This window comes from Ylistrum balloti, unplaced genomic scaffold, assembly GCF_031769215.1.
Source record: "Ylistrum balloti isolate Yb309-2 unplaced genomic scaffold, AGI_CSIRO_Ybal_v1 Utg369634, whole genome shotgun sequence".
Classification (NCBI taxonomy): Eukaryota; Metazoa; Mollusca; class Bivalvia; order Pectinida; family Pectinidae; genus Ylistrum; species Ylistrum balloti.
Window position 1 is genome coordinate 8,492 of NW_026781898.1, and position 16,273 is coordinate 24,764.

The 16,273-nt window shown below is 37.8% G+C and overlaps 1 protein-coding gene across 1 annotated transcript in view; it reads left to right on the plus strand.

Moving 5' to 3' along the window:
- Positions 1 to 981: 981 nt before the first annotated feature.
- Positions 982 to 16,273, plus strand: part of LOC132552874 (cGMP-inhibited 3',5'-cyclic phosphodiesterase 3A-like) — a gene marked incomplete at its 5' end in the record, with an annotated part of 39,301 nt that continues 24,009 nt past the window's right edge. The window contains 2 exons of the mRNA XM_060217070.1: positions 982 to 1,242; positions 8,755 to 9,420. Of these exons, the coding sequence (XP_060073053.1) occupies positions 982 to 1,242; positions 8,755 to 9,420 (927 nt within the window). The remainder of the gene's footprint in view (positions 1,243 to 8,754; positions 9,421 to 16,273) is intronic.

Here is a 16,273-nt window from a genome sequence, read left to right on the forward strand (position 1 = left end):
CCTCAAGACAGTATATTATGTTACGAAAATGATGCCTTTGCCAAAATTGTGATCTGTTGTCCTACAATGTGTCGCCAAAAATACCAGGTAACCTCTCTTTGAGATTGGCTTTCAAATTATTAGTTTATGTACCTGCCAAAAATTAACTAATTAACAGAAAAGCTGCAGGCAGGACTGCATATTAAAAGACATGAGACTCTGGAACATGCATTAGTTGTGTTTGACCATCAATCCTTTATGTCTGTCTATCTCAGGATTTCCAGTTAACTGGAAATCAACTTCTTTGAAAAGTTTTAGTAAACTTACCAATTAGTGTTGAGATCATCCATATTACAGTTATGAATATCACTATAAACAATATTGCATATGACACTGGGTAATAAATGTTTGTCAAACCTTGTTTTCATTCAAACTTTAGATATGTTACTTCCAGTATGTTTGTATATCTAAAGTATGTAAAATATTTGGTTATTTCAGATCACAAAATTATAGCACCATCAAATACATTTATATATATTTGAGTAATATTAATGGCAATGTATGAAAGTATGTATATATTTTATTTTCTATAATTATGTTAGAAATAAAAGTTATGTGTCCAGAATTTTCTTTCTAAAAATTCTATGTATTTTGATTAACCTCATTACTACAGAATTTTTACAAGATCATTATGTACATATTGTACCACCAGCATTTTCTTACTTGCCAACCTGAAATATCTGAGTATTATGATGTTAAATAACTGTATATGTTACACAGCGATCTAAACTCCAGCCACTATTGCTAGGAATGACGGACTTGGGATGATGGTGACTGGATTATGGAGTTCCAGTAAACTATCTTGTTTAAGAATTCAGACAGAATTAGAATTTCGATCCAACTAGAGGTACAGCAGACATGTTGTAGTATATAATCAATACACAATTTCTATGTACATATTCTATCTTGTTGTAACCCAGTTTTCTTGTATTGTCTTTGCAGTGTTCTTCATCCAGTTTTGAGTCTGCAATTCTCGGAGAAGCCCATGGTCTTATCACGGACATGCTTGCGGATGTGTCATTACCACCTAATGTTATCAGTGGCTTGAGAACTTTAGGAAATCTTCTCAAGCCAGCAGAGAGTCATTCGTCTTTCCACAAACCACGCGTCAGTCCATTGGTGTCCCTCACAGAGTCCACCAACTACAGTTCAGACAATGAGGAGAGTCCATACACTGGGGAACGACCCTCCATGTTACCCAAGGTTCACATCCTTTTCTTGTATTCATGTGGAAAATTCAATTAAGGTGGTTTGAATATTGATCACTGTATTTCTTACAGGAAGGCTCTTGGATACATGGAGGAATAACTTTCCTTGTTAAACTAGGCTGAAAGTCTCCTCTCAACAGCCCTTACAAAATTCATAATGTTGATAATAAGGGGCTGTGGAAAATTGAGAAAATACTAAAAAATATTGTGAGGTATTTTTCATTTTTGAGGGGTTTTATTTTCTGCTCTTAACAATGATAGGATGAAAAACTACACTGTCTTCTCTGTGTATAAACCATTCCCCTACTCTTTACCTTGTTTAAACAATTTCTCTGTCCTTTCTCTCATTTAAACTATTTCTTTATTGCTTTCATCGTTGAGGTATATAGTCTATTATCTTCACTGTCTATTTAGAATATAATTTATGAAAGGTGATAGATTTACATAAAGATATAGTGTTTTGTTTTTTTTTAAGCTTTCAGTAGAATTATGAAACCCATCCACTACCATATCCCACCTATCACCCCCAAAAATGATCATCCTTTACAGAAAGCATCCACTCCCAACCTGTCATCCCAAAAATAATCATCCATTACAGAAACCATCCACTCCCCACCTGTCATTCCAAAAATAATCATCCTTTACAGAAACCATCCACTACCCACCTGTCATTCCAAAAATAATCATCCTTTACAGAAACCATCCACTACCAACCTGTCATCCCAAAAATAATCAGCCTTTACAGAAACCATCCACTCCCCACCTATCACCCCAAAAAATAATCATCCATTACAGAAACCATCCACTCCCCACCTGTCACCCCAAAAAATAATCATCCTTTACAGAAACCATCCACTCCCCACCTGTCACCCCAAAAATAATCAGCCTTTACAGAAACCATCCACTCCCCACCTGTCATCCCAAAAATAATCAGCCTTTACAGAAATCATCCACTCCCCACCTGTCATCCCAAAAATAATCATCCTTTACAGAAACCATCCACTCCCCACCTGTCATCCCAAAAATAATCATCCTTTACAGAAACCATCCACTACCCACCTGTCATCCCAAAAATAATCAGCCTTTACAGAAACCATCCACTCCCCACCTGTCACCCCAAAAATAATCAGCCTTTACAGAAACCATCCACTCCCCACCTGTCACCCCAAAAATAATCATCCTTTACAGAAACCATCCACTACCCACCTATCACCCCAAAAAATAATCATCCTTTACAGAAACCATCCACTCCCCACCTGTCACCCCAAAAATAATCATCCTTTACAGAAACCATCCACTACCCACCTGTCACCCCAAAAATAATCATCCTTTACAGAAACCATCCACTCCCCACCTGTCATCCCAAAAATAATCATCCTTTACAGAAACCATCCACTACCCACCTTTCACCCCAAAAATAATCAGCCTTTACAGAAACCATCCACTTCCCACCTGTCACCCCAAAAATAATCAGCCTTTACAGAAACCATCCACTACCCACCTGTCATTCCAAAAATAATCATCCTTTACAGAAACCATCCACTACCCACCTATCACCCCAAAAAATAATCAGCCTTTACAGAAACCATCCACTCCCCACCTGTCACCCCAAAAAATAATCAGCCTTTACAGAAACCATCCACTACCCACCTGTCACCCCAAAAATAATCATCCTTTACAGAAACCATCCACTACCCACCTATCACCCCAAAAAATAATCAGCCTTTACAGAAACCATCCACTCCCCACCTGTCATCCCAAAAATAATCAGCCTTTACAGAAACCATCCACTCCCCACCTGTCATTCCAAAAATAATCATCCTTTACAGAAACCATCCACTACCCACCTATCACCCCAAAAAATAATCAGCCTTTACAGAAACCATCCACTCCCCACCTGTCACCCCAAAAAATAATCAGCCTTTACAGAAACCATCCACTACCCACCTGTCACCCCAAAAATAATCATCCTTTACAGAAACCATCCACTCCCCACCTGTCACCCCAAAAAATAATCAGCCTTTACAGAAACCATCCACTACCCACCTGTCACCCCAAAAATAATCATCCTTTACAGAAACCATCCACTCCCCACCTGTCATCCCAAAAATAATCATCCTTTACAGAAACCATCCACTACCCACCTGTCACCCCAAAAATAATCAGCCTTTACAGAAACCATCCACTACCCACCTGTCATTCCAAAAATAATCATCCTTTACAGAAACCATCCACTACCCACCTATCACCCCAAAAAATAATCAGCCTTTACAGAAACCATCCACTCCCCACCTGTCACCCCAAAAAATAATCAGCCTTTACAGAAACCATCCACTACCCACCTGTCACCCCAAAAATAATCAGCCTTTACAGAAACCATCCACTACCCACCTATCACCCCAAAAAATAATCAGCCTTTACAGAAACCATCCACTACCCACCTGTCATCCCAAAAATAATCAGCCTTTACAGAAACCATCCACTACCCACCTGTCATTCCAAAAATAATCATCCTTTACAGAAACCATCCACTACCCACCTATCACCCCAAAAAATAATCAGCCTTTACAGAAACCATCCACTCCCCACCTGTCATCCCAAAAATAATCATCCATTACAGAAACCATCCACTCCCCACCTGTCTTTCCAAAAATAATCAGCCTTTACAGAAACCATCCACTCCCCACCTGTCATTCCAAAAATAATCATCCTTTACAGAAACCATCCACTACCCACCTGTCATCCCAAAAATAATCAGCCTTTACAGAAACCATCCACTCCCTACCTGTCATTCCAAAAATAATCATCCTTTACAGAAACCATCCACTACCAACCTGTCATTCCAAAAATAATCAGCCTTTACAGAAACCATCCACTACCCACCTGTCATTCCAAAAATAATCATCCTTTACAGAAACCATCCACTCCCCACCTGTCATTCCAAAAATAATCATCCTTTACAGAAACCATCCACTACCAACCTGTCATTCCAAAAATAATCAGCCTTTACAGAAACCATCCACTACCCACCTGTCATTCCAAAAATAATCAGCCTTTACAGAAACCATCCACTCCCCACCTGTCTTTCCAAAAATAATCAGTCTTTACAGAAACCATCCACTCCCCACCTGTCACCCCAAAAATAATCAGCCTTTACAGAAACCATCCACTACCCACCTGTCTTTCCAAAAATAATCATCCTTTACAGAAACCATCCACTCCCCACCTGTCTTTCCAAAAATAATCATCCTTTACAGAAACCATCCACTACCCACCTGTCACCCCAAAAAATAATCAGCCTTTACAGAAACCATCCACTCCCCACCTATCACCCCAAAAATAATCAGCCTTTACAGAAACCATCCACTCCCCACCTGTCACCCCAAAAAATAATCATCCTTTACAGAAACCATCCACTCCCCACCTGTCACCCCAAAAATAATCATCCTTTACAGAAACCATCCACTCCCCACCTGTCACCCCAAAAATAATCATCCTTTACAGAAACCATCCACTCCCCACCTGTCACCCCAAAAATAATCAGCCTTTACAGAAACCATCCACTACCCACCTGTCTTTCCAAAAATAATCAGCCTTTACAGAAACCATCCACTCCCCACCTGTCATTCCAAAAATAATCAGCCTTTACAGAAACCATCCACTACCCACCTATCACCCCAAAAAATAATCAGCCTTTACAGAAACCATCCACTACCCACCTGTCATCCCAAAAATAATCAGCCTTTACAGAAACCATCCACTACCCACCTGTCATTCCAAAAATAATCATCCTTTACAGAAACCATCCACTACCCACCTATCACCCCAAAAAATAATCAGCCTTTACAGAAACCATCCACTCCCCACCTGTCATCCCAAAAATAATCATCCATTACAGAAACCATCCACTCCCCACCTGTCTTTCCAAAAATAATCAGCCTTTACAGAAACCATCCACTCCCCACCTGTCATTCCAAAAATAATCATCCTTTACAGAAACCATCCACTACCCACCTGTCATCCCAAAAATAATCATCCTTTACAGAAACCATCCACTCCCCACCTGTCATTCCAAAAATAATCATCCTTTACAGAAACCATCCACTACCAACCTGTCATTCCAAAAATAATCAGCCTTTACAGAAACCATCCACTACCCACCTGTCATTCCAAAAATAATCATCCTTTACAGAAACCATCCACTCCCCACCTGTCATTCCAAAAATAATCATCCTTTACAGAAACCATCCACTACCAACCTGTCATTCCAAAAATAATCAGCCTTTACAGAAACCATCCACTACCCACCTGTCATTCCAAAAATAATCAGCCTTTACAGAAACCATCCACTCCCCACCTGTCTTTCCAAAAATAATCAGCCTTTACAGAAACCATCCACTCCCCACCTGTCACCCCAAAAATAATCATCCTTTACAGAAACCATCCACTACCCACCTGTCTTTCCAAAAATAATCATCCTTTACAGAAACCATCCACTCCCCACCTGTCTTTCCAAAAATAATCATCCTTTACAGAAACCATCCACTCCCCACCTATCACCCCAAAAATAATCAGCCTTTACAGAAACCATCCACTCCCCACCTGTCACCCCAAAAAATAATCATCCTTTACAGAAACCATCCACTCCCCACCTGTCACCCCAAAAATAATCATCCTTTACAGAAACCATCCACTCCCCACCTGTCACCCCAAAAATAATCATCCTTTACAGAAACCATCCACTCCCCACCTGTCACCCCAAAAATAATCAGCCTTTACAGAAACCATCCACTACCCACCTGTCATCCCAAAAATAATCAGCCTTTACAGAAACCATCCACTCCCCACCTGTCACCCCAAAAATAATCATCCTTTATAGAAACCATCCACTACCCACCTGTCATTCCAAAAATAATCAGCCTTTACAGAAACCATCCACTACCCACCTGTCATCCCAAAAATAATCAGCCTTTACAGAAACCATCCACTCCCCACCTGTCATCCCAAAAATAATCAGCCTTTACAGAAACCATCCACTACCCACCTGTCATCCCAAAAATAATCATCCTTTACAGAAACCATCCACTCCCCACCTGTCACCCCAAAAATAATCATCCTTTACAGAAACCATCCACTCCCCACCTGTCATTCCAAAAATAATCATCCATTACAGAAACCATCCACTACCCACCTGTCATTCCAAAAATAATCATCCTTTACAGAAACCATCCACTACCCACCTGTCACCCCAAAAATAATCATCCTTTACAGAAACCATCCACTCCCCACCTATCACCCCCAAAAATAATCATCCATTACAGAAACCATCCACTCCCCACCTGTCACCCCAAAAATAATCAGCCTTTACAGAAACCATCCACTACCCACCTGTCACCCCAAAAATAATCATCCTTTACAGAAACCATCCACTCCCCACCTATCACCCCCAAAAATAATCATCCATTACAGAAACCATCCACTACCCACCTGTCATCCCAAAAATAATCAGCCTTTACAGAAACCATCCACTACCAACCTGTCACCCCAAAAATAATCATCCTTTACAGAAACCATCCACTCCCCACCTATCACCCCCAAAAATAATCATCCATTACAGAAACCATCCACTCCCCACCTGTCACCCCAAAAATAATCAGCCTTTACAGAAACCATCCACTACCCACCTATCACCCCCAAAAAATAATCATCCTTTACAGAAACCATCCACTACCCACCTGTCATTCCAAAAATAATCATCCTTTACAGAAACCATCCACTACCAACCTGTCACCCCAAAAATAATCATCCTTTACAGAAACCATCCACTACCCACCTGTCATTCCAAAAATAATCATCCTTTATAGAAACCATCCACTACCCACCTGTCATTCCAAAAATAATCATCCTTTACAGAAACCATCCACTCCCCACCTGTCACCCCAAAAATAATCATCCTTTACAGAAACCATCCACTACCCACCTGTCACTCAAACATAAAGTGCTATTGGATTACTTCCAAAAGCATTTTTTGCTTCAAGATCCTAGGCTACTCAATTTTGATATCTTGATAAAGAAATAAGTAATATAATTCAGATTTATTACACCAAGGCACCGGTACTTAATTTTATGTTACCCAGGGTAAATGTATGTTCTGATATTTGTGAATTTAATTAAAGTTTAGATACATACTACATAAAATATTATTGTCTGTGTCAAGTAATATATCCTTTTCTTAACTCAACATTTCCAGTCCTAGTCAGGTAGAAAATGGGATTAGCTTTGTCCAAATCAATCATCGGTGATCAAAGTGGACCCAGGGATTGGTAGCATTATTGATTAGAAATAAGTACTTTATGATGAATATATTCCCTCAGATAATATGTATGTTATGGAAAGATAAAGTAACAGAATCTGATTTACCTGAAGTGTCAATTATTTTAATACACCAATCACTGGAAATTATGCAGATAATGGTAATCAGCCCCATCAATAACGTTACATCTATGTCTTTAACTGGCTTTAGCTCAGTGTTCAATATGACAACAACCTTTTAAAGCTTTATGTAAAATATTTTCGGTTTTTATCATAGGGCTTTCATTTTTTGTTGGTCCGTCAAAAGTATGTCCTTGCAAATTTTGCACTTTAAAGCTAATTGTCTGTTATTTTATGGTGAACAGTTGTAAATGTAGAGTTACGTGATGGTTGTTAATTCTTCAAATGTTTATAAAACTGATATCAGATCTGTAGATTTTTGGGGGAAATTTAGGCATATATGTGAAAAAGTTTTATGAAAAATAGAAGTGAATATTTATAGAAAAATTATTTGATTTTTTAGCATCAGAAAATCATTTTTCATTTGTGCACTAAATCTACATATGTACATGGAATATTGAATTACAACATTGTTGAAAATATTTTGGATTTTAAGCTTATCAGGCTCCTGAGGATCTAGGCCCTGGTGGTCGGTGACCTCATCAAATATGCATTAGATTGACATCAAGTATTGATCTGCTTGTGAGGATCATGTGCAACACAGTGTTGGATGAATATCTTGTCTCCATGATTAATTCTGACAATAAAAGAATTAGGAATAAAAGAGATAGTCATTATACGTGGATGCACCTCAGTATAATTCAATAAAATTGAGGCATTTGTTTATCATTCTGTCATAAAACACCGCCAAGAAATCTATGAAGAAATGTTCATTATAAAACTGCATGCAATTCTCACCAAACAATCCTAACCTACCAATTAAATGAAAATTTGCTTGATCTATGAAAAAGAAATTCAGATTTATTTAAATATGGCCACTGTCAAAGAGACTCCAAAAGGAACCAAAATGGGATGATCCAGTAAATAATATCTCAATTTTCAATAAACTTTAATTGCCAAAAGGGTCAACTGTTCAGAGAGCAATACAAAGCGCATGTAACTTTAACAGTTGATAGTTAGATGATTACATTGTTTGATATTCTAAATTATTACATTGTTCTTCATCTCCTTACAGAAAATGCGTAGGAGTCTGCCACCGAGCCTGATTCGTCGTATGTCCACCAGTACCTGGACAACAACAACCTCTGCAACAGGCATGCCCACTCTGGAGTTGGAACCTTGTCGGATCCGGAGTTCAAGCTTCCGACACTCTCGTGATGGAACACCTGCCTCCAGTCCGGTGGGAAGCCGTAGTAATAGTCCCTCCCCAAGCTCCCCAACAGTCATTCTAACAATTCCAAAATCACGCTCATTCTCTCTTGCTTCACCCTCGCCTGCGGGATCTAGCCATTCCAAGCGATTTTCACGTAAAAGCATGGCTTCCTCTGTCCAGGGACTGGAAAGTTCCATTGGAAGGGGGGATAGCTTATCATCATCATCATCTTCCTCTAAACATATCAGTTCATACTCTACTAGTACTACTAAAGAAGATTCTGATTTTTCCCCTTCTGCCATGGATGAGGGAGACCACTCTAAACTTCCTCTCATTAAAGAACAGCAGATGACCTCTCTTCGCAGGTTAAACATTACCTCAGATTACGAGAGTAATGACTCTCCCAGTAGCAGTGATCATAGTGACAGTGTGGTGACCTCGGACGACCTTGTATCAGGGTCGCCTCCCAAGAGGCCCGTGTACAACCGAGGGTCATCCTCATCTCAGGCAGCTTCACAGTTTAGAAGGGTAAGTGGCATGCTTTGGAAAAACACCCCTGTTAGGTGATTGACCAATGTTGTAGGGGTCAGTAGGGCATAGTTCATTGTTTTATGTCAAAATTAATGTATTGGATTAGAAAATCTAATGAAAAATTTCCTCCTATCATTCATCTAATTTGAATAAAATGTTGATGTAAGGAAAATCTGAAGGTCCGGTTTCCATTACGTCAGTTTATGACTGAAGATTCAAATTTGAATCATTCTAATTGATATCGTGAATTATGTAAAAGAATGATAGATTGGATTTAAATAGATTTCACTAGATTTTGATGGTTGGTAGAACAGATATAGGAAGTTGATAAGATTGATGCATTAGGAGATATGGAGTATCCATCATTCTTGGTTCCTGTTCTGTGTGTAAACGGCTGTATTGATATATTGTAAACCAACTTTCTTTCATGTTTGATACATACTTGTGCAAATTTTGCGAAAATTAATCTCCATGAATCAAAACATGGATAATGAAGACGGAGTTCTCTTTTGCTACCTTATGATGATTACTATTTACTATACATGCAGTTTATTCTGAACTGATGTCTTCAGACATACATACAGCTGTAATCTGAGATTATATTCAGTATCAAGGACAATTTATTTCCTTGGGTGTTCGATTGTGAATTAAATGAAACTCTCTAATGGAGATCTATATTATGTTTACAAAGCCATGCAAGTTTTTAAATAACTAAACAACCTTCAAATTGCTATCTAAACGAGGACACGAGACCCCTGATGATTTAAAAGTTATACTTGTATATTCCTCTGGCTATTGCACTTTCTGCTAATTACTAGGTTTCAAAAGTCGTTCAGGTCTATGAACAGGTCACTACTGACCTGTGTCCCTTAAAAGTTTTACTATAAGCTAGCCTATTGTGGCCAAATAAGCAACTCGATATGTCTCCCCAGAGAAAGAAGACCATGCCATTACATTATACAACATTAGTTCAAAATTTGGGCAAGTAAATAGCTGCTTATTTGTTGCATTGCTGATATGGCAAAAGATTGTAGCTGTGGAAAAGAAAGTTGGTTTACTGTATCTCTTGTGTGGTCACCTAGTTGCTCTTCTAAGTATATGGTATTCATCATCTCTTGACCTAGATACTTTCTCTTCAAAATGTCTACTGTAGAAATCAAAAGACTTTTCATTCTATTTACTATTCTGAGTTACCTGGTCATTCTGTTGAATGTAAGGTGTAGATAAAGAAAGGGCTGGTTACCCAGGTTATTCATCTGATTGTATGGTGCAGATAAGCACCATACACTCAGATGAATAACAAGTTGTCGTGATTATCCAAGTTACTCCTCTGAGTGAATGGTGTTGATAAGGAAAGGGCTGTAGAATAAAAGTTCTTTTAACACTACAAGTAGAAGATTTGAGAATGACATTTCAATGACTACACTGTCACCTTCATAAGACAAATGACCAGTGTGGAGCATGCCAACACTAATATACATAGCATACCATGTAGTTAGGAATCAACCAACTTTTGGCTGAACTATAAACCCATGTATCCTGATCTGAAAATAGTGTGATGAGATAGTAAACAGATTATAGATTTGGCTACACTTTGTTTAACACTAAGTCATATATGACCAGCCTGAAAAGGTTAATGACTATTTGGAATTTTCCCACTCCATGATATGATGTGTGGAATGATTGTAAGTTCTGATTTATATGATTATTGATCTGGGACTGAGGTTTTTGCTGATCTGATGAATATTTTGCCCTCTTAGGATTCCAAGTCTTTCTGATGTTGAATAAGTCAGCCTCCAAATCTCTTGCTTGTTTCTCTGATATACAATGCGTCACGATTCTGGCATCTAATTTTGTATAAGCATTCTTTGATGTTCTCCGCGAGTGTTTTGTCCTCAGAGAGGACTAGAAGGTTTGAGGGAGTCTTGGGAGGTTTCATGGCTGTTGCAATATCATGACAACAGGAAATTTTCTGAATGGATTCTGACAGGCATTTGATGTAAGGGATGACTACCTGTTCTTTCTTTTTGTTCTTTTCCTTGTTGTTGCATCTCTTACTATTTTCTTTGCTTTCGCTATATTTGTTGTTCATTTCTGGATTGACAGATCAGGGTTGCCATGTGTTTTTATGTCACTAAGGATAAGATTTTGTTCTTGTTTCTTACATTGTTCTTCTGTGAAAATCTCACATCCGTTGAACAAAGTTTTTACGACGTTCAACATCTGATGTAAAGGGTTTTGCAATCAGAAGTTGAATAATTTGTCTGTGTGCATCTTTTTCCTCAAGACCATTACTTTGATAGTACTATTATCTTTCTTTACTGGAAGAGTGTCAGGGAATAGCATAGTGCCATCTGTTTTTTCCTTGCTGGTGAATTTGATGCTGTTGGTGGTATCTATGGTATTGATATGGGCAATCAAGTCTTTCTGTAACCCTTTCTTGACTATTCCAAAGTTGTCATCACCATATCTTTCCACAGACTAAGCTTGTAGGGCTGTGGCTGTAGCCTCTGTCTCCAAGTGCTCCATAAATAAGTTGGCCACAATCTCACGCACTGGTCTGCCCATGGCTGTGCCAAACCGTTGCTGATAGATGGTATCTCGGAAAGCAAAGTATGGTGTTGTAAGGACAAATTCTTGTAAATCCATGATGTCTTGGATATGGAAACTGGTGTTCGTTCACCATGACTGGTTTTGCTCTAGGCAGCTCAGAATGATACCATATGCTTTGTCAGTGTCAGTTAAAAAAGGCCCTACAGTGTATGAAATGAATTCCTGATTGTTTTGGATAAGGTCTGCAAAGTCTTTAGAGTTTTTGACTTGATCTTGCACATCTAGAACGAAGTATTAAACAAAGTGTTGCCAAATTGACTTCAAAATATTGATATTATGTTGTGTACTTTTTCCCCAATAATCTGCTACCATCTCATCAGACTATTTTCAACTTTATTGTACATAAGATTATAGTACAGCCAATAATTGATCAATTCCATACCAACTCATATACTAAGTACGTCATGGCTTTTTGTACCCTTCACAGGGGTCATTTGCCTGTGAAGGTGACCGTGTAGTCATCAATATGTCACACTCAAATCTTCTACTAGTTGTGTGATGAAAACTTTAATTCTATTGCAAATACCAATGCAAAGAAAATGTTCAAAAATACAAGATGGACTGGTTGCCCTAGTAACCAATGTTATACCTCTGAGTGTATGGTGTTAATAAGGAAATGGCTGGTTGCCCTGGTTACCCTCTTGAATGTATGATGTAGATAAGAAAAATGGTTGGTCACCCTGGTTATCCCAAATTCATGGTGTAGATAGGGAAATAGGTTGTCACCCTAGTTATCCTTCTGAGTGTGTGGTGTGAATAAGGAAATGGTCTGCTGTCATGGTTACCCTAGTTCCCTTTCTGAGTGTGTATTGTAGATAAAAAAAAATGCGGGTTAGCCAGGTTACCCATCTGAATGTATGATCCTCTTTCAAGTGTATGTTATGAATTAGGATAATATTTGTATATCATTTGTCACTCGTTCTAATCATTGAGTATAGAGCTTACCGTTTTAGGGAGTGAGGGAATCTGCTCTCTGTTCTAGGGAGAAAGTTTTTGTTAATAGCTTGGTGAGTGTATGACAACTAAGAAACTTTCCCTTAAGGTTTAGATCATTACAGATATTTTTTTTCCTCTTTTCCTGTTGACTTTGTCTGACAGCAGTGTTGATGGATCAATGGATTGTTGAAGTGGTGTTAGTCTAATTTCAACACAGCATCATGATAAGGTTATTTTACTAGGTATCCTGGGAAAAGCCTGGACGTGTCTGTAAAGGCAAGAGAAAAGCAGTTCTTTTATATTTAGGCAAAATATAACATTCAAGCTTGTTGAAAGCCTAAAAATCTTTACATTAATATTCCCCATCCTTTCCCTTTTCTTACATATTCTAAACATTAGTGCCCATGCTGAACAACTAAAAACTATACTTGACATGTTCTAGACATGTTGAACATACATGTACACCTATTCTCTGTTTGTAAATGCTAAGCATAGCAAGAATCTGTTTTGCACATCATCTTCTTTACCTGTGTAACTTCAGTTAACTAATGATAAGATTTCTACTCACTAGGATATTTCTTTTTCTATTTAGATACTTTTCATTGGTCCATTCTTTTAACATCAAACATGTCAGCCTCTTCTTGTCTCTGATTTGCTAAAACTTTATCTGCTTTTCAATTTGAATCCCACCAATTTTAACAAAACTTGATATCAAAGTTTCTCTTGTGGCCAGTGTCAAATTGTTGCTTTCAAATGAATTCCCAATTAAAGATGAACACCTTTTGTCAGCAATTATTATCAGCCTCTCAATTTTCACAAGGCCAAACTTAATTTGATAATGCACTGTGGTTCTTATTAGATGCTGCTACTTATAGAGTTGAATCATTGCCCTGGTTTGTCTCAAAAGCTTGGAATTAATCTCATTTTCATTCTATAAATATTAGCAATTTTAACTTTGTTTGCACATTAAAACTTCAATATGATACACAGCAGTTTTATGTTATTGAGGCATCATGTAAATTTTACTGTAACAACTCTAAGAGTCAAAATAGAAATCAAATTATCATGTGAAATTAGCAGAAATAATGTCTTGTTAGTTGAAATAAAAACAAAAAAATGGGTTAGTGATACAGGCCCGTTTGATTTCTTTTTTAGTTCTCGAAGTCTGCCTTTGAAATTAAGACAATTTCGCAAACTCAAGTTTTGATAGAGAAAAGTATTAGAATTAATTGCTTCACTGATTGGGAAATAAAAAACCAAACATATCAAAGTGTTGAATTAAGTAATTGAAACAGAAACTCTATAAAAGCATTGTAAAATAACTTGACTGCTTGTGTATATACTGTTCTTTGTTGTTGTTTACTTTCCTGTCAAAGTAGCTGTTTGTTATGATTTAATACATCACAGTTATACATGTCAGAGTACCAGACATACAAAACAATTCCTTTTATGATCCATCTTAAATACAGCTTCGAAGAAGTGATTACCCTGTAGTGTGTCATGGCTGCTGTTATTGTGATGAAAGATTCTCAGCAGTTTTAGAGAAGCCTTTCATGTGGCATATTGTGATCACTGTGTTGGTCATAGTCATCAGTTGTTGTGTGTGTTAATCAGTTAATAGATTGGTGGTCACTTGAGACACAACACATTCAGAATTCACATACTAGTTCCTTATTCAATGTACTTGACTGAGGTTGTTTTCAGATCTCGGTTAAAAGTCCATGTCACTGGTACTATGAATAGAAAATTGATTACTATTTAGTGACTTGAATTATCCAAGGTCACAGTTACTATGAATAGAAAATTGATTACCTTATTGTGACCTGCGTTACCTAAGGTCAAGGTCAGTGTTACTATGAATAGAAAATTGATTACCTTATTGTGACCTGCGTTACCTAAGGTCAAGGTCAGTGTCACTGTGAATAGAAAATTGATTACCTTATTGTGACCTGAGTTACCTAAGGTCAAGGTCAGTGTTACTGTGAATAGAAAATTGATTATTGTGACCTGAGTTACCAAAGTCAAGGTCACTGTTACTGTGAATAGAAAATTGATTGCCGTTTGGAAACCGGAGTTTTCTTTTGCACATCAATATTCATGGAGTCAAAGGTCAGGTTACAGGCATATGATATCAATACATGTTCTCTAAATCAAAATGTGATTTAGTGTAATACAAGTTGCTCACTTGGTCCATCTGTGCTGATCATAGTTACTCAACTAACATGCCATACATATATTATCACATCACTTTGATTGACAATATTATAGCAATGTATGGTGAGATTACATCTAACTTGAGATTGCCTGGAAGTTTTGTGATAGAGTTTTCAGCTCATTTACAGTTTCACTTGGTGGAATGTGACACACTGACAACATTCTAGGATGTCTAACTTTTAAAGTCACTAAATCAATTAAATTATTGTTTTCTCTTTACAAGTTAAGGAGAATTTCTGTCTTTATTGCTCCTCAGTGTGCCATCCTTGTTTGCAGTATGGATTTATATATTCAGTAATACTACAAATAACAAATTGCGTGGAAAAAGATTGTGACTGTTGAATTTATTGATGTGCCTGTTTATGGAGTAAGTTAGATTTTTAGCCCACCATCTATCTAATAGATGGTGGGTTATTCAAATCGCCCTGCGTCCGTGGTCGCGTCCGTCCGTCCGTAAACAATTCTTGTTACTGCTATTTCTGGAAAAGTACTGGATGGATCTTTCTCAAATTTCATATAAAGGTTCCCCTTGGTCCCTAGTTGTGCATTGTACCTTTTTTGAACTGATTCGCATTCAAGATGGCCGACAGGTGGCCATCTTGGATTTTGGAAGTAAAAGTTTGTTACCGCTATTTCTGGAAAAGTACTGGATGGATCTTTCTCAAATTTCATATGCAGTTTCCCCTTGGTCCCTAGTTGTGCATTGTACCTTTTTTGGACTGATTCGAATTCAAGATGGCCGACAGGTGGCCATCTTGGATTTTGGAAGTAAAAGTTTGTTACTGCTATTTCTTGGAAAGTAGTGGATGGATCTTCCTCAAATTTCATATGCAGGTTCCCCTTGGTCCCTAGTTGTGCATTGTACCTTTTTTGGACTGATCCGAAATCAAGATGGCTGACAGGCAGCCATCTTATATTTTGGATGTAAAAGTTTGTTACTGCTATTTCTCAGAAAGTTCTGGATGGATATTTCTCAAATTTCATATACAGTTTCCCCTTGGTCCCTAGTTGTGCATTGTACCTTTTTTGAACTGATTCGAATTCAAGATGACAGACAGGTGGCCATCTTGGATTTTGGAAGTAAAAG